A 20,073-nucleotide genomic window follows, 5' to 3' on the forward strand; every position below is an offset into this window, starting at 1 on the left:
TAGCCGCAATCAGAGATATTTAAAAGATTAAGGGCCTGTTTCACCACTTAACTTGACAGCTAGCACTTGACAGCAGAATTATGGAGAATCTGTCAAAAAAGTTGTGAATAGCCTCGGCGCTTTATCAGAAAGTGGTGAACTAGCCCCTTATTGAGGTATCACATAATAAAGGTTTTAAGTTTAATGTAAAGTCCACCAGTCAAAGTCATCATCAAACTCAAGAATTAATTAATTATGTCTCTTTTTGAGAAAATGTGTTAGTCTGTTTGGTATCACGTTTATCTTCTCACAATACAAAGGGACTCCGTGTGAGGAAAGAGTCTAATGCCCTATAGCCTCCAGGTAAACAAGAGGACTCGATGCCCTCGTGATGACCATCAAATGATGATGTGACGTGGATCCAAGTAAGCGAAGGCTTATTACGTCAAACAACTTCGTAACAATATAACAGGAATAATTTAGCGGACAGTAATCGGAAATGTCGCCCATAATGCCTGCAAGATAAGGGCCAAATTGGAACGCGCGGCCCTCCATCCAATGATCCCTAAGGTCACCATGCTTAAGTGAAGGGCTTCCTGTAATGGAGAATTAAGAAGGAAATTCACTTGTGAGTTTAATTTAAAAGCATCCTAGAGCTGTACTTAGCTCTAAGTCTACACTCTACACTCTACAGGCACTTAGGAGGACTCACGCGGCAGGTTTTAATGAACCTTTATGACAATATTGCTGTCGGATAACTTTATAATGCACGACAGGCGCCTTTGAACATTTTTGACGCCGAGAGTATACAATATACATAATATTATATTATACACCTAGATACGACCTGCAAACCTTCAAGAAAAGAGCGTATTCCCTCTTAAAAGGCCGGCAACGCACCTGCAGCTCTTCTGATGTTGCGAGTGTCCATGGGTGACGGGAGTTGCTTACTATCAGGTGCAGGATGGAACCGGTTTGAAAATACCGGTTTATTTTGGTTAAAAACCGGTAAATATATCGTTCTTTTATTTACCGGTTAAACAAGTGAACGGTTTTTACGTAACCCAAAATGGTAAGGTTACCGGTTACTAACACACAAACGATTCTGAAAACCCAAATTAACCGGTTAATCCTTCGATCGCTGATTCTTGGAAATCTATTATTATCACTTATCGCGGCCCGCTTGGGCCACTTGGGAGTTGGGAGTTGATAGGTTAATTTCGCAATTATTTTCACCTATCTTTTTTAATTTTTAATTTCAAAATAAATGTTAGATTTAACGTACAGCGATGACGACTAGGACACAAAAACACGATAAGATGTCGTGTCGTACCACGACGTGGGAATCCACGACGAGCATCGTGAAAAACTACGACGAGACATCGTGACGTGCCACGATATACGGCACAACATCGTATCGTGTTTTTGTGTACCGGCCCGTACGCCGTAATTTAAGAGGATTCCACACCGCCATTTTTCCCATACAAACGCTGTCCCCTGTTTCCTCCCTGGATAATGCTAGTAGAGTTATAATTTTTTTCCTGAATATCTACGGCCACTAATACAATGTCCCTATGTTTTCCTTTTTTTCATAATTTAATTATTAAATAAGATATGAACGTTCAAAAACCCAAAAAAATGGCCAGATTTTCCACTGTGTTCAAACGTCCAGAAAACAGATTTGGATAGATTATACAAAAAAAAGCAAAACATAGGAACACAGCTCAAGCCTTTTTTTAATCTTTAATGAAAAAAGTACTTAAATCGGTTAAGTTTTGGAGAAGGAATCAGGGGACAACGAATCGTTGATTCTCTGGATTTTCTGCAGTTGTCTCTATCGCGTTCTGCGGTATAGGCTTGAGGTAAGGGAGACAGCTATAGATATTACACGTACTTTTTTTTCATTTCTCTAGCTGCTGTGGTATCCTCTTAACGACCGTAAATCGTAATAGGCCTCCGCGCGGCATTTTTAGGAAGCGCACGCGGCTTCAAAACCGAGCACGTCACACTGATTATTTTTTTAAGGTATTAAATATCAATAATAATAATAATAATAATAATCATTTATTTGCCAGAGTGAAATGTACAGTTAGATGGTCTTCATAATAAAATACTTAATCATAACACTCAACTAAACTAATAGTATGCAAATGTCATATTTTATAAAGTTTAGTCTAAAAGGTGAAGGAAAGAAGTAGAAGTCAGAAATAAGTACCAACGAAAAAATCTTTTACTTCATAAAAACAATTATTTAAAAGCCATTCATTTAATTTTCTTTTAAAAGGAATGAAACTTAATTTTTCTAAATCTTTTGGCAAGTTATTATAGATTTTAATAGCCATAGAATAAGGACTTTTAAGAAACGTTGTGCTGCTACATTTGGGCATGATTAATTTATTAGGATAACGTTGTGATCTTTTTGCAACATTGTTATCCTTGTTTTGGACAAAGTATTTTGGATGTTTTTTAACAAAGACGCACATGTCTCTAATGTACATACAAGGCAGCGTAAGTAATTTCAGGTTTTGGAATAAGGGTTTGCAACTTTCAAGCGGCCCTACACCACAAATTGCTCTAACACATTTTTTTTGCAATTTAAAAACTGAATCAAATTCCACAGAGCTGCCCCACATTATAAGACCGTAAGATAAGATGGATGACACATATCCGTGATATGCACATAGAGCTGCCGATATTGATACAGTCTTTGCTAAGCGTCGCAGTGCATAAACGAACTTGTCAAGCTTGCTACAAATATAGTCAACATGTGCTTTCCAGTTGGAGTACTGGTCAATTTAAAAATTTAAGAACCTTATGGTCAATTATGATTTTAAGAGGAAAATTTTTCTTAACTATTAATTTTAAGAATAGAAATATTAAAAAAAATGATAGTAAACAATTAAATATTGTTATTAAGAAAAAATTTTGTTTCTAAAAATCATAATATTTTCAAAAGCATAAAGTTAAGAAAAAAAAAATTAAAAGCATCGAAATAGTCCATTTGTTTATACATTTTTTATAAACAAATGGCGTTTTTTTTTTAGTTAATGTACATGTCTTTCATTGATATAAAAACAATTATGTGATGATAAATGAAATATTTTTTTTTGACAATAATCAATATTACTTGGATTTATAGTTTTTACTTTTTTGTTCAAGTTTAAAAAATTATTAAAATCAAAGTATCAATTTTTTTTTTAACTTTTATGGCGTGATCTTGTTATGTATGTTTATATAATATTATGTTTAAGGTTGTGGTTCCATGAAGTGAAAAAATTGTACAAAAATTATTTAAACATTTTTTTTATGTACAATGAGGTTTACAAGTTCAAAAAAAGTTCGTTAGTTAACATTTGTCTAATTTGTTGAAAAAATTAGACAATTTCCAACGGGAGCAAATTCTTTTAAGTGTTCGAAATACACCATAAGTTTTTTAAATTAATATTTAGGTACAATATTTCGCGGTCCGAAATTCGACCTATCGCGGTCCGCAAACGGACCGCGGTCCGCCTGTTGCCTACCGCTGACTTAGACTATAAAAAAAAATACACTTTTTAAGTCGAGTAAAATAAAAAACACTACATTTTTTAACTGATAAATGTTAAATACCTAATAGAAAACTAATTACCTATTAAAATCGGTATGATCATTTTATAAAAATCAAAATTGTCTGAAACGAGATGGTTGCCGATAACAGGCATAAATCATAATATTCACCCTCAAGCACACATACATACGTCATAGTAATGTCCATGTCAATGTCCATTACTATTATCATTCTGATGAATATAATTTGCACATAATTTCCGTTCTTAAAACAACGCTGAAACCCCCAAACTTGTATCTATAAGGACCTTCGCAACCATGGTATACCTTGATGCAAAATCTTACTTTTCGCTTGCGCACGGGGTGGCAACGTCGCGCGCGGCAAATTACCGGTTAATTTTCAATACCAAAACCGAAATTAAAGAAAAACGGGTATTCTACGTTTACCGGTTTTTACCGGCAAAGTGCAACCTTTAACCGAAATCGATTTCGGTTTGGGGTCAATGACCAAAACCGGTTTTGTTCTGCAACCGGTTTCCGAGCCCTGATCAGGTGACCCGTTTGCCCCCTTATTTAATTAAAAAAATATTACATGCCATTAAATAGTAGGTACAAACTAGAAGTGCCGCACGCCTCCGCCTGCGTTGAAATAGAAATTCCGTGGAAACCGAACATTTTCCCAAAAATAAGTAGCCTTTAGTCCCTTCTCCGTAATCTACTCTAGATAAAATTTCCAAGAAAAAAAGATTACATAATAAAATCGGTCCACTACTCACATAAACAAACTCTTCAGCTTTTTAATAATAAAAGTATGTACCTAAAGATTCAAAAGTGATGCAGGCGCTACTAAAAATTGAGTAAACACGCCTCGTGTGTATACGCCCTGAAAATAGTACAAAGATATGCGTAGTATCTAATATATATTCTGTGGTAGTATGTAGTATGTATTAAGTAATTACTAATAAGAGTTGTAATATTGTAGTGACTATAGTGGAATTTAATATACGCAGACAGTCGCGCCGGGCGATCTTCTCACGTACGCGAAATTAATTGACGCTATTACGCTCGACTTCTTATCAGTTTATTATTGTACATTAAATAATATTATTTATAAGGCTTCCCTTTGTCTTCTGTATCGTGTTAATTACACTCATTATCGTAAATCAAGCTCTTAACATCTGTACCAAGTATCAATGGTAGCTACAAATACTAGCTTCTGTCCTATACCATTTTTTTTGGCCATCCGTTAAATAGTTACTGATAACTGATAAGTGATAGAGTAACAAACATCCCTCCATCGTCACACACTTTCTCGTTTATAGTTAGGTGATTTTAGGGTCTTAACCCTGCCTGGGATTCCTACATACCCCGGCCTATATCCCCAATCCGTCGAGGATGCGGAAAACATTTTCCCATAAAAAAAAAAAAGGAGAGAAATATATTCACATTTCACGTATCTTTCAAGCAAAATGGATACTGGACAGCGTGCGATTTCGGCTAAATGACTTTGCCAGCGGCGTCTAAACTAGGACGTAGGCCGCACCGTGTAAAAAAGGGATTTATTTTAAACGTTCCCAACTTGAATAGACACTGACGTCTTGCGTCCTAGGGCTTTCAGCGTTGTATAGGAGACCTAGATCGAGTATTGGGTTAAGTGGGACGCCGTTTTGTTTGGACCCTCGAGCTAAACGTACACTATAGGTGGCGTAGGATGTTGTTGAAGAAGGAAGTAGGGGAATAACGATTGGTACTTCTTCGTTGCTGAACCTGCCTCTTGGAACTCATTGGTCATCATTAATCAGACCTCATTTGATTCTAATTAGATTGAAATAAATGTTCTTGGTTTTAGCTTCTGTACTTACTTCTATTTTAATGCAACATTAATGCAGATTGCAGCCTCGATCCAAACATGAAACAAGAGTGAATTTCTGAGTCTTGACTCTTAGCTTACTAAGTTTCTGGACGTTACTTTGATAATAATTCATGAAAATACCACTTTGTAGCATAAAACGGAACAACGAAAAATCTCCTGAAACGTTGCATTAAAATACCAGAAACGAGGCGTTATACAAGTGGCTATCACTTATTCACTTGAGTGTATTCCTCGACTAGTTGGTCAGTTTATCTCTATAGTCATGTCCGCCGCTGGACCTATTTCCTGCATCCTGGTGCGCCGTGCCGCGTGCGACGATACCCACGGTGCAGGAAATTTCATTTGCAAATTGCAAGGCCGACAAGAATATATTTTGACACGAGATGACGCCCGTGACTCCGTCGCGTTGCGTCCAAAATCGTTTATCGCGGCGGTACTGCGCGTTTACCGCCATACACCATCCTTCCTATCGGCATGACGCTACCGATTGACGGTCTACAGTTCTAACTGATCCAATCGGTAGCGTCATGCCGATTGGACGATAGGAAGGATGGTGTATGGCCACCATTACGTTGCGGTAAAACGCCCAGTTCCGGCGCGACACACACGGTCAGTTCTAACTGATCCAATCGGTAGCGTCATGCCGATTAGACGATAGGACGGATGGTGTATGGCCAGCATAAACTATCCTATATCCTTTTCCGTCTAATAATGTATCTCCGTGCCAAATTAAATCTAAATCGATTAAGTCGTTTAGGCGTAAAGAGGTAACACACTAACAGACAGACACAGTTTCATATTAATTATAATTATTTATAATGTAAATAAGTTATTTATAATGTAAATAAGGACTTTTGAGCCGGTAAGTCTGCAGTTAAGGTATTGGAACGCAAATCGTGGTTAAAATTAATAAATAAGTAACCTCTTTTCCGATCCCAACACAGATTAACATAATTCGGAGATAGAACTAAATCTCTCGGTCGTAATGTGAATGTGGCCATTACACCTTTCACGAGGCCTATCGGCCGGTCATCTATTACTGCGTGATCGAGTCCGAATCGCGCTCCTATTGTTTTGACCTGAAATTGGGGTAGTAAATAGTAATACATTTTCTGTTTCGTTTCAGATAAGCCGCCCGCGACCCGCGCCATGCACGAGCGCCAAACGATCGACGAAGCTTCGAGCGACGCCCGATAAATTCCTAACAATGACTAGAATCTCCCGCGAACCTCACAGATGTGATAACAGATACGTAAATATAATTATTTTAATAGGAAACGCTTTTGAGAGAACCCACGTTCCTTTAGATTGTAGTAACGAGCCAAAGCCGGATGGAGAGTGATACCCTACGGGGGAGCTATTTTTTTACGCAACCAAAGCTAGTTTAAGATGTCTAACATGCCGATATACAGCCAAGTGGTGCCCAAGTCGCAGTACCGGGCGAAAAACTCGAAGAGCGCCGCCCGGGAGGCGCGAGTGCAGAACTCGGGGCGGGACTTCGATCCCCTGAACTACAACCACGGGGGGAACATCCAGCTGCTTAACGCCCCCGTGGAGAGCCGGATAGAGAAGATGGAGAAGCGGGAGTCGAGGCGGAAGGAGGAGACGAAGGCGAGACGAGGCCAGATCCGCAATGAAGCTAATGAGGGCAAGGTCGAGGCGTACCTGCGCCAGAACCAAGTGAGCATCCGCCAGCAGCAGCACCGCCACTCCGCCGTGCGCCAGGCTGAGCACAGGGTCAACTTGAGGTGAGCGCGACAATATTAATAATTCGTATATGACATCAACTTTTTTTTTACAAGATTTTATGAATACTGAATACCAAATTAGCCAATTATCCTTATTTTATCAATCTTTCTTATCCTTAGCATGCTTCTCTCCATTGCTTTTGGATGTTTTTTATATGATAAAATAAGGAGTGAAGTAATAAGGGAAAAAACAAAAATCACAGATGCATTAAAACATGCACTTACCTTGAAATGGCAATGGGCTGGACATATTGCTCGCTTCAAGGACAAGAGTTGGACATTCGTGACAACCAAATGGAAAGGGCCCACGGGCAAAAGAAAAGTAGGCAGACCAAAACAAAATTGGTCGCACGATATACCTAGTCCAAATAGCTGGGAAAGATTTGATTGACAAAAGCCATCGATAGAGAAGGCTGGGGGAGGCCTATACCCGAGAAGGGGCAATTGTAATATTTACTAGGTGGTGAACTGAACAAAAGGCTATAATAATAATAATAAAAATTAGGCAATTCCTACATCTTAGGAGTCAGTAGCTGCTCCCAATTCGACGAAATTAAATCAACACACTTTATAATTACATTCTTAAAACCTCCTAAGGAACTAGCGAGTAGCGTACTCGATGATTTCTATGATTGTTCAAAAAAGCTACAGTTTCTACATGATTTGACCTGTCGCCTGTCGCCTTAATGCGTTAAAATGTTTTCAGATCATTACCCCTGAACGAAGTGAACGCTCGCGGCCATGACCGAACACCGACGGAGAGGCATCGGGGGTTTCCCGGAGACAGGGAAAGAAGAGACAACTATGATTTTGATGGTAAGCTAAAAGCTTTTGCCAATTGCTTGTTAACTATGTCGCATAGGTTATAACAATTCAAAATAATGTTTGGTCTTTTTTTCTAGCGTCCCCGTTGAGTCCCTTAGCTCCGAGAGCCAACGACAAGGAGTCTAGCCGTCCCGTTCGCAAGTCGTCGTCCGCGCAGCGTGTGACAGAGACGACGATATCCACCGACAAGCGGCGCTTTTTCTGCAGAGAGTGGGTGTTTCAGAAGATCGCGCATTGCCTGGAACAGAGGGCTGTCAGCAAAACTAGCGGGGCGCTTATATTAGGTAAGACAAACTTTAATTAATGATTAAGGACCTGTTTCATCACTTCTTGATAAGTGCCGGATAGGCTGTCCACAACTGATAAATAGAGTATATCTGATAAATAGAGTTTAGAGTATCTGGCAGATAAGTTGTGGATAACCTTTCCGGCACGTGTCAGGAAGTGGGGAAACAGACCCTTAATCTCTTTGAGTGTTGCCGTAAGACTGGAATAGGCTTTATTTTCTCAAGAAAGCAACTTATATGCATAAATGTGCAGTTCTTCTTGTAGATACTATGACAAAAGGCTTGAAAAAGTATGTCAATATCAAAGAAGTTTCAATTTATTATTATTGTACTCAATAAGCAAGCAATAATTTTGATTCTAGTATGTTCTTTATGTAATTCAAATAACTCCTTGTGCTTTCGTTTTAGGTGACGCGGGCAGTGGCAAGACAGCTCTATGCCAGGAGCTGAGTCAGCCGGGCAGCGGACCGCAGGCGCGGCAGCAGCGCGCGCTCAACAGACGGCTGTTGGCCAGACATTTTCTGCAGGTACTGATATAAGTACACTTCAAAAATGTAGATTGAGAATATTTGAACAATATAGTATTTCCTTACCTTTAAAATATTTTCTTTCGTACAAAAAAAATTGAATCATTAAAATCGGTTCTTGAACGAGTAATTAATATTAGTACATTATAATTTATAATATAAAGTTTATTATTAATATAATAAACGTATATAATGTACCGCGGCCGGCCGGCCACACACTTAGTTGTCTTATTCCTAGAGGTATTTAGGTGTGCTTCACTATAATATGTATTCATTACGTTTCAAATTTTCACCTTGATGTTCCCCAGGGTCCGGGCGAGTGCAGCCAGCGGCCGGGCGAGTTCGTGCGGTCGTTGGCGATGCAGCTGCTAAGTCATTCCAGCCACGCGCGACCCGCGGATAGAGAGCACTCGCCCAGGGACGAACCGACAAACAACAGGTAGAATATACTGACACACATGTTCATTTTTTCGGGATAAAAGTATCCTATGCCCTTCCTGAGACTCAAGGTATCTCTATAACAAATTTAAGCAAAATCGGTTCAGTGGTTTGGGCGTTAAGAGGTAATAGACAGACACATTTTCGCATTTATAATATTCGTATTGATGTGTATATTGACTACATTGAAGCGACATGCGTGTTGTATCAGATAATATAAAGGATTCGTAGGCAAATACGGTTATGTTTTTGGTCGAGTTATATATCACGTCAATGTAAAGCTTAGGCCAAACCTACGCGACCAGGCGACTGTGAAGCGGAGCGTCAAGTTGTCAAATGTGTGTTTTGTAAGCTTTACTGATTTGTCATTCGGGCACGGCATCACCCGAGTTAACACAAGGTCATCTACCTATGAATTTTCTATTATTGTATATGTCGCAGCCGACTGGTTTAAATAGCCGTTCAATCAAACAGCTAGCCCTTTGACTGAACAACGCCATTCAATCACACGTCTAGCTTTTATATTGAATATTTTAGTCGCTCAAAACGTTCAACACTATAGCTGATTCAAAAGCCGCCGTCTAATTGAAGTAGTTCAGCTGCGGCGCTAGGTGCGGTTTATTTACAATATGGCGTCAACTAGCAAGTGTTTGTTGGTGTTTGTGGTTGTTTTTCGGAAAGAAAGTAGTTAATAAAAGTTACAAGTGTTATTAAAGAGACAAAAATTGTGGAGGCACATACGAGTGAATTAAAATTTCAACAAATATTCGAGGAGAAATTACGGGATTATGAAATGGATGGACGCAGCCTCCCCCGAAAGGGGGGTTCGGGGGGCCCAGCCCCCGTCAAAACAAAAACAAACACAATCCAGAAAGTCCAAAAGTTGGTTAGGTTAGGTTAGAACTTAGACCACAACACAGAGGGAGCCTAGCGAGCGCAGCGAGCGTGCTGCGGCAGCAGCCGGCGACCGCCGTCAAAGAAAAGGGGGGCTCGGGGGGCGCAGCCCCTCGCCAAAACAAAAATAAACCAGTTGACTAAGCGTCGTCTAGCTGTAGTGTTGAACGTTGTAGTCAACAAGTCGGCTAAACGACGTATAGCCGTGTGATTGAATGGCGTTGTTCAGTCAAAGGGCTAGCTGTTTGATTGAACGGCTATTTAAACCAGTCGGCTGCGACATATACATATCATAATATTGCCTGTATAATGATTTAGTATACCCTATTTTAACAGCAATTATTGTAAAACGCGTAAAAAGTATTGACGTGATTATTGGAAACACGCATAAAAATAAAAGGTTTGATTTAAGCAAGTAAACCTAAATACAATGTCTAATGTTTCAGACGTAACTCAGAAGAAGAGCGGTTGATCCAGAGGTTTCGTGGTCTGGGCGACGACGGTGGGGAGAGCTCCAAGCCTCTGTTGGCGGATAGCGAAGGTATTAACATAATATTATCAATGGGGATTGTCCATTTTTTTTAAATTTTGCTCATTACAAAAACATTTCGAGGAATAAGGTCAGTGATCGTTTTTCTGTATATAAACGAAAAAAATATCCATTAGTTACTTATATTTTTGAACAAACATGTTTAACCTTTGTTTGACCTTCAATGACGTTAAATTAGCAATAAATTCGACCAACATTACGTTTCGAACTTTTGGTAAGCTTCTTGTATCAGCTTTCACATAATGAGAACTTGCATTTGACGAATCGGCCATTATAAATAAGATTGAAAGGAAAAAAACATACTGCAGAGGTCAATTATTGGCCGCCGATGATGACGTCAGAGCGAAACTTTAAAAAATTATTGAGAAAAATCTAGCCAATGAATTTCAAAATTATTTAATTTATATTCTTAAAATACTTACCCTATTTAAACAAAAAAAAAAATATGAAAAGTACATGTTTTTTTTTGTTGTTTTGCGTACACAAATATTTTTGTAGTGATAACTTTTTAAGACAGGACAAACTTCGTTACGTTAACGTCTTACGTCGCCAGTCTTCCCTTTCTCACACGCATGCTACAGCAGTAGGCAGACTCTCTCTAACTTTTACCCACATCTAGCCGATTTTCGGACGGACTGTCTTTCCCTTTTTTTCGGACATATCTCTCCTCGGTGTTTTTTTAATATATGTCATCACATTAGACTAGCGTCCCACAACGTAAACGTATTTTTCTTTAATTATCTATTGTTTGGTGCGGTTATAAATATTAACTGTGCATGTATAAGACAGATAATGTTACACCACAAATTATTATGTTTCAGACCAACGGACGGACGAGGAGGAGTGCGGCGCGAGTGGCGTGCGCACACGCACCATCGACCGCCTGCACGAGAACGACCACTACCTCGACATGGCCGACGCCGCGCTCAGCTCTAGTCAGGTGAGCCTATCATAATATCTTTGTGTGTTTATTTCGAGGTATGCTGTATGTTGAGTCTAAAACGTGGGTTATACGGTTAGTTTCTCATCAGTTCAGTCTATCAATCTGGCACTTTTTAGCTATCAATCTGTCATCAATCTGGCGTCAGTCGAACTGAACGTGTAACCTAACCAACGTCTATTACTATTCGGTAGTCCCCCCATCCAAAAGCAATGTCCTTTCTCTTGAAAACTTCGCTGTACATTATTTGACTTTTGACTCTGTTTTCAGGTGCCAGAAATCTTGCCAAAAGCAACCGTAAGGCCTACAAACCCATTTGTGAACAACGAAGAACAAAACGACGTCCGATTATACGAAAACCACGAGAATCTATTTTTGAGAAATATTTCGCAGCGACAATCCAAAGAACTGAGAAACTCAAGGCTCCTACGTCAGAGCTCCGAGCCCCTGACGGAAAAGAAAACGGCAGTGCTCCAGAAGAGCTTGTCCACTGATCAAAAAGAGGAGGAGAAACCCAAGACGGAGTGCAGTAGTCCACCTAAGTCTCGAATACCGGTGGCCAACTTTAGGTATCCCAATAAAAACGATCTTAAACCGAGCTCCGTAGAGAGCTCCCCAAAGAAGTCCGATAAAGCGTCAGCCGAGGAGACCGAGCTACCGGAGTATACTAATCTAGTGCACCCCCCACAAGACGACTTGCAAACTGATTTAGAGAAGCTTCTAGAAAAAAAGAGGGCGGCCGCGGAAGATGTTCCCCCGCCTATTCCGAGTTTGCCCGTCAACCCGAGAACTTTGATCGCAAACGCTTACTACGATAAGCTCCTATCGGAGTCGGAGATCCAGCAGGCCCTGTTGCCACAAAATCTAGACAAAAATCCAGATGAATGTTTCAAGAAGGCCATTCTGTTTCCGCTGCTGGAGATCGATCCGCCTAAGCAGTGTTTATTTTTGCTCGTGGATGCGATCGATGAAGGTGTTACTGGTCGTAAGTATTTTGTTGTTTTATATTTTACTATTTAAGAGAGTAATTTTGGTAAAGTCACTTAATTTAATCGCTTGCCTTTGCTATGATAATATTATACCACTTGATAGCTAGCCTACCCTTGTCTGTCATTTGTGTTTCTAAATACGGTTCTTTTTAATTATTCAAAGGCCGCAATGTAAACCTTTAAATTAACTTTACAGCAGTGAGCGAGACGGAGGGCTCGACGTCTGTCGCGGCTCTGCTGGCGCGCCATCAACACCTGTTGCCGCATTGGCTGCTGCTGCTGGCGACGGCGCGCAGACACTCGCGCGCGCTCACTAAAATGTTTACTGGTAACTTGTGTCTTGTAACCTCGTATTGTGAGAATAGAATATAATAATAATTATTTCATGAAAGGTGGTGTAAAAGGTATTACAATATTACGTATAACTAAGTCACTATACAACATCCATTGCAAAAGCGACGCCGTGTTTTGCAGCGCAGTGCAGCTTAAAATTTCGGATTCTTATTTTTGTAGCCAATATAAATCAACTGATGACATTATTGAATGAATGAAATTATTGATTCAACGATTAATTTGATTATTATCTTCCCTCAGGGTTCCGTAAGATAACCCTAGACGAGCTGCAGCGCGCGCACGTGTCGGCTGACGTGCAGCGTTACGTGCTCGCGCGCCTCGACACCGAGCCGAGACTGAGGTAACATTTTTTTTTATTTTATGAAATAAGGGTCAAACCCATGGGTGACCCACCTGATGGAAAGCAACTTCCGTCGCCCATGGACACTCGCAGCATCAGAAGAGCTGCAGGTGCGTTGCGGGCATTATAAGAAGAAAAAGGGTAATGGGGAGGGATGGGAAGGAAAGGGAATAGGGCAGGGGGTTGGGCCTCCGGTAAACTCACTCAATCGGCGAAACACAGCGCAAGCGCTGTTTCACGTCGGTTTTCTGTGAGAACGTGGTATTTCTCCGGTCGAGCCGGCCCATTCGTGCCGAAGCGTGACAAAATTATCAATCATTTACAGTCAAAAGTCTCAACAGTATGGCACAAAGTGTTATGTCTATTAAATAAATCGGTAAAAGTAATCACTGTAATTAGTAGATTACAGGAATGATTTTAACCGACTTTTTCATTATAGTAGATCTACAAGGGCCATCACTGACCACGTAGAATTTCATTAACTGTAACTTAATCAGTCTTATATTATACTAGATGACGCCCGCAACTTCGTTGCGCCAAAATTTTCCGGGATAAAAAGTGTCCTATGTCCTTTCCCGGGACTGAAATTATCTCGATACCAAATTTCAGCAAACTCGGTTCAGCGGTTTGGGTGCGAAGAGGTAACAGACAAACAGACAAACAGACACACAAACTTTCGCATTTATAATATCAGTATGGATATGGATGTCGCAGGGCGCGTGTGTCGAGCGACTCAGCAGCAGCCGCCGCAGCCGCCGCCGCGCTTGACCATCTGCGTATCAAAAGCGACGGCTGTCTACTGTACTTGGAGAAGGTATTATCACAATAATATTATTCCAAATCCTTATGGCTCCAATAGCCGCAAAGGAAGATCTTCCGATCGAGCGAGGTGCTATGCTAGGTTGGGCCGGAGCGCACGTGATTGATTTCAGCTATCGTATATCGTATATATACCATAAAGTTAATATACCTAGCGGAATAGAGCAACAATCTCGAGCTGTCAAACAAAACCAAAATTGGTTTTCATCTGTGTGAAAAATATGTGTACGTATACACTTACACAAGCATGATTGAACATGAATTCTATGAGATTAAATGGTCAACGTGCGGCACGTTCCGACTGGACGTCAAAAAAAAGAGTGCTGCTGTCATGTATCACACGTCTCTTTTTACCACGCAGTGTTACTGATAGTGACATCTCTCTTGCTCAGGCCTTTGTTTCTCTATTTCGCTAGGTATATTAACTTTATAATATATACCGACGCATTTAGAAAACTTCGGTGGCGCGATGCAGGAATGTGCCGCTAATTGTTGGTACCGTCACACATATTTTATTACATTTAGTTTACCGCTATAATTAAACCTATTTAGGTTTAATTATAGCGGTAAACTAAATGTAATGCGGATAATGAGGAAATGTCTATATATTTTGAAGGTGAGTGTTATGTCATAATAATGTGTGGTTGAGTATTATGTCATAACTAGACGTTCCGCGCGGCTTTGCCCGCGTAAATTAGATATTTCACAGAAAAATAATTAGTCCACAAAAAAAGCCTATGATCCTTTACGTGGTCTACTTCTTATCTGATCCAAATAACAGAAAAAATGCTCTAGTAGTTCGTGAGATAAGCCCTTTTAAATAATTTCCCCCGTTTTTTTTTTCCACATTTTCCTCTATTTCTTCGCTCCTATTAGTCTTAGCGTGATAAAATATAGCCTATAGCCTTCCTCGATAACTGGGCTATCTAACACTAAAAGAATTTTTAAATCGGACCAGTAGTTCCTGAGCTTAGCGTGTTTAAGTAAGCCCTTTCAAATAATTTCTCCGTTTTTCCACATTTTCCTCTATTTCTTCGCTCCTATTAGTCTTAGCGTGATAAAATATAGCCTATAGCCTTTCTCGATAACTGGGCTATCTAACACTGAAATAATTTTTCAAATCGGACCAGTAGTTCCTGAGATTAGCGCGTTGAAATAAGCCCTTTCAAATAATTTTCCCCGTTTTTTCCACATTTTCCTCTATTTCTTCGCTTCTTATTAATTAATTTTCCCCGTTTTTTCCACATTTTTCTTTATTTCTTAGTCTTAGCGTGATAAAATATAGCCTATAGCCTTCCTCAATAACTGGGATATCTAACACTGAAAGAATTTTTTAAATTGGACCAGTAGTTCCTGAGATTAGCGCGTTCAGACAAACAAACTAACAAACTTTTCCGCTTTATAATATTAGTATAGACTAGCTGTTGCCCGCGACTTCGTCCGCGTAAACAAAATATTGTGATAACAAAGATAATGAGTAAAATATATCCTCCTCCTTTTTGGAAATCGGTTAAAAAGTAGCCAAAATTATTCCTTACTACATCAGCTATGTGCCTATAAAAGTCCCGTCAAAATCGCTCCAGCCATTTCAGAGATTAGCCGGAACAAACAGACAGATATACAGACAAAAATTGTAAAAAACGTTGTTTTGGTGTATATAGCGTATATTCATTGTATGCATGTAGTAAAAAACGGTTCTTTCAATATTACAAACAGACACTCCGATTTTATTTATATGTATGTATAGATAATTATATACAATTTTCCCTATAATTACATAATACGCTATCAAATTGTGTTATACCTGTTTGTTGTAAATAATCATAAATAAAATAATCTATGGTAATGTTTAGGTGCTAGACGGCGTGGCGGACGGTTTTATAGCCCTGCGTGAGATCCGCGAGATACCGGGCACGCTCAACGGTTTATACCTGTGGTTAGCGCAGCGCCTGTTTCACGGAAGACGGTTTACCAAGGTATAAATATTACATTCTAATAAACAAGGAAAAGAAAATTAAGGTAAAAATTATGACACTGTAATAACTGAATTAGTGCTAAGTAACTCAGTATATTATCTTGTAAATTGCCACGAATTGATTTATTTCAATCCAAGATTATTACAGCTGTAGTGCGCGGATTCTATCGAATAGCGAAATAGTTTTCATTTAATTCGAACGAACGACGTCAAAAGACGAATTTTAGAATTTTAATCAATCTGAATTTAAAGGTGTTTGACCTTGTTTGACGTTTTTTTTCAAGATATTTAGTTATTATTTATTTATAGTTTGTGCGTTCTAAGATGATATGGGTGACAGTTTTCATGTTCCTTGCTACGGGTTTATTTTACAAGAAAACAAAAGAAATCAAAATGTTATAAATTATATTCCATCTACAAAAACAAATGTTTCCTATAATTGTAAATAAATAAAAATGAAAAGATGCAAAATGCTAACTTATTAATAAAAATTATAAATATTAACTGTGAAATAGGAGTATAAAATTATTGTTACGAAAACATTTGAAAAATGAACTTATGTCAATAGAGGTTGACTCTGTTGAATCGAAATCAAATCGATAAAAAAGGGCGGCTACCTTAAATCGCCGGCACCACTGAAATGTCAGTACGAAATCGATAATTTCGATTGCAATTCCTTTACGAAGTGATTCGATATTTTTAAACTATCGATTAATTTTTGTTAGGTAACTTACCTACTATTGTCAATTATAAGGTGTCACGCATATCATCATAAAACGCACAAACTATAGTTTGGCTCTTCACAATCATTGTACTGTTCCAACTAAGTTATGTAACTGCAGGTCCGTCTGCTGCTCGACGTGATGCTGGCGGCGCGGTGCGGCGTGACGGAGGAGATGCTGTACAAGTGCCTCCTCACCAAGGAGTACAGTGTCACCCGCGAGGACTTCAACCGCCGACTGCATCTGTTGCGACGGTATTTATACACCTCAGTTACAGGAGTAAGGGCTCCCACACAAAATTGCGAATTCGCATCGTAATGTCATTTTTATTATAAGTTTTGTTGCAGATATTTGCGATGCGATGCGAAGTTTTGTGTGAGAGCCATAAATAGGTTGCGTCTACACATAACTCTTTAGACTGGTTGGCGTTGCCGTGAAATCCACAGCCCAGTTGAACAAGACATAGGCATAGCATAGAGTTAAGTAGACGGGGAAATGTGAACGAGGTGTAAAACAACGCTATTTTCCTGTTTTTTAATTAAAAGTAGGCAAGTATTTTGTCTACGCTTAACATAATTAAATATGAAAAACGCACGGATACGATAATACCATCAGTGCCTGCCCACAAGCCCTGCTAAGGGCTTTATTACACTAGCGGTTTAAAAGGGCAGCGGTTGCGCGGCGGTCACTAAATCAGATATGGCCCGATCGCAGCGAATTCACGACGCTCACTAGATTAATGAACCCCGCGCAACCTTTTTGTACACAAACCGCCAGTGTCATGAGGCCCAAAATTCTAGAACGTTTCACGTGTTTGCAGGATACTAGTAATGGAGCGGTCGACGGGCTACCTGTCTCTGTTCCACCACTCGTTCGCGGCGTGGCTGGGCGACGTGAAGCATTGCACGCGCCGCTATTTATGCTGCCCTGCGGACGGACACGCCGCCCTTGCTATGTATTATACGCTCACTGCTAAGAGGTACTTACAAGATACGCTAGTGATGTCACAATTCTGCCACTTCTAGTAAAATACTTCGCGACGAAAAGATAGTGCATTTGATAAAGTATTTGAGAATCCTGTTAGTACTTTAACTAGTACACGAACTTTTTGCTCGCAGATTGTCTGCGCTGGAGATACATTACTACGTGTATCACATGACAAGTCTCGAACAACATTTGACCGCACAAAAGAAGAATAAAACAAGGTAAAAGGCACTTTTAAAATTACATACAAAATACATATTTTAATTTATTACCTATTGCTCTAATAGAAAATATTATGTATATTGTAATAAATCTTTGCTTATCGTGACGTATACAGTAAGATCAAGACGCATTTTCATTCCTAGTGACACTGAAGACCCTCTGGATCTCCATACACTAATACTTCTATGGGTGTTGGACTCTGGCTGTGATGTGGAGGCCGCATTACGTCGAGAGACCGACGCCGCACGGCAGCTCCGAGTCACCACAGTACAGGTTCGTGCACGTACTGTACTACGCGTACGCAATACGTACACGTATACGCGTAGACGAACGTTTGCAAGAAGTTATACGTATACGAAGGTATACGAATCGGGCTGTTGGTATAATATGTGTGTCTTCCATTTGCAAATAATATTATGATTTACAATATTTGTAATTTCTCTCTATGATTTACAATGTCTTCTATAATTGAAGACATACACATATTATGTATTTATGTATACGAGTACGAACAACCGTGCAACACAAACCATGTCACATTATGGTGTTATTTTTCAGAATGAAGACTCAAAATCAGAGAAGGACATCGATCCAGAATCAGAAGGAAAAGAATCACTTTCCTGTAAGTTATCATAAAAGAAATCTAATTTAGATTATTTTATTAAAACAATTAATGCCTACATTAATTACTTTTCCTGTGCGATTTGCACTCATATAAAACACATGTTGTCATATCCAAGAAATGATTTTAAAAGCCAAAGGAATTTGGACTTAACGTTTATTATTAATGAAGTCTAAATTTCATTACTAGCCAATAATACAGGAAAATACATTTATCATCATCCACTTTTAATACTTAGTACTAGTTATCCTTTAAATATTCCATTTACCGTATTATTTAGTAGTGCGCTTGCTTGTAGTTTGATTGTATATGAAGGTATGGGGCGTTACGGTACGTATTCTTAAACGTTTATTTGTTTAAAAACCGTTTTTGGACCGTTTCTAGTTTTTCTGTACAGTTTTCTCGTGAACGCAGAACTACTCGCATATTCAGCACTTTATGCTGTTAGTTCAAACCTAAAAATTTCCTCTAGTTGCAATTTCACAAATAACTATCTAAAAATATAGCGCCCGTTTTATTATGGTGCTGTCAAGAATTGGGCTTTATCATAATAATTGTACAGTGGAGCCGTCGACGTTGGAGAGTATAATGCCGGAGCTGACCGGCGGCGCGGACCGCTGGCCGCGCGACCGCCGCGTGCTGCGCGCGCTGCTCGAGCTCAGCCGCGCCGACTCGCGCACCGACCCCGACCCCGACCCTGACCCCGACCCCGACGACATCAATGACCTCGTGAGTTTTGTTGATACTGAGCCTGCAGCCGATACTTTTTCATTATCGATTCTTTATAGAATTGCCGATCAAAATGTATGAAATTGACATAAGCGTTTGGTAATATGATGTTAACGTTCGACTCTAATGTCAATTCCATACATTTTGTTCGGTGATTCTATAAAGAAGCGATGAAGAAAAAGTCTTGGCTAAATGGCCTGTTTACAAAGAAGAAGTAACGGTATTCTTATGGATGCAAAAAGAACCAAAAAACCTATATCAAGTACTCTATTTTCTAGAATCCTCCATGCTTTGAAATGTTATGTTAGCATTACAACCCCTTAATAAAAATGTCAACGTTGATGTCTTCTGCCAAGTGCCGTTATCAGCAAGTGCCGTCACCTATCAAATATGTTTGTTGTCGATACAGTTGTCGACGGAGCCGGCTATGGAGAGCGAGGACAACGGCGACGGCAGCGGTGACGGCGACGGCAGCGGCGACGGCGACGGCGAGGTCGCGCTCGACGCCGCCGCGCTGCTCGACCTCGCGAGCCGCGGGGACGACGACACGCTCATAGCACTGCTGAAGGTGGGTGATGATGATGATATACAGTCGTCGATACAGTTAGCGATGATGAGACAGGACGACAGCGACAGTGACCGTTGGAGAGCAAAAACCACAGCGACGTGACGGTATCGGTATTAGTTACAACAAAGTGCACTAACGTCGC

The 20,073-nt window shown here is 39.8% G+C and overlaps 1 protein-coding gene across 3 annotated transcripts in view; it reads left to right on the forward strand.

Annotated features, from left to right (window-relative positions):
* The window catches only part of LOC121727327 (ankyrin repeat domain-containing protein 50), an 81,912-nt gene that overhangs the window by 26,559 nt on the left and 35,280 nt on the right, over nt 1-20,073 (forward strand). For all 3 annotated transcript variants that reach the window (XM_042115091.1, XM_042115092.1, XM_042115093.1), the window contains exons 2-20: nt 6,525-7,146; nt 7,853-7,962; nt 8,049-8,255; nt 8,667-8,785; nt 9,094-9,224; nt 10,564-10,658; nt 11,489-11,607; nt 11,878-12,592; nt 12,793-12,924; nt 13,191-13,290; nt 14,005-14,104; nt 15,963-16,085; nt 16,927-17,060; nt 17,627-17,785; nt 17,925-18,011; nt 18,156-18,285; nt 18,571-18,634; nt 19,197-19,363; nt 19,773-19,931. In XM_042115091.1, the coding sequence (XP_041971025.1) occupies nt 6,788-7,146; nt 7,853-7,962; nt 8,049-8,255; nt 8,667-8,785; nt 9,094-9,224; nt 10,564-10,658; nt 11,489-11,607; nt 11,878-12,592; nt 12,793-12,924; nt 13,191-13,290; nt 14,005-14,104; nt 15,963-16,085; nt 16,927-17,060; nt 17,627-17,785; nt 17,925-18,011; nt 18,156-18,285; nt 18,571-18,634; nt 19,197-19,363; nt 19,773-19,931 (3,210 nt within the window). In that variant the 5' untranslated portion in view covers nt 6,525-6,787. The remainder of the gene's footprint in view (nt 1-6,524; nt 7,147-7,852; nt 7,963-8,048; nt 8,256-8,666; nt 8,786-9,093; nt 9,225-10,563; nt 10,659-11,488; nt 11,608-11,877; nt 12,593-12,792; nt 12,925-13,190; nt 13,291-14,004; nt 14,105-15,962; nt 16,086-16,926; nt 17,061-17,626; nt 17,786-17,924; nt 18,012-18,155; nt 18,286-18,570; nt 18,635-19,196; nt 19,364-19,772; nt 19,932-20,073) is intronic.

The sequence above is a fragment of the Aricia agestis genome, chromosome 5 (assembly GCF_905147365.1).
Source record: "Aricia agestis chromosome 5, ilAriAges1.1, whole genome shotgun sequence".
NCBI lineage: Eukaryota > Metazoa > Arthropoda > Insecta > Lepidoptera > Lycaenidae > Aricia > Aricia agestis.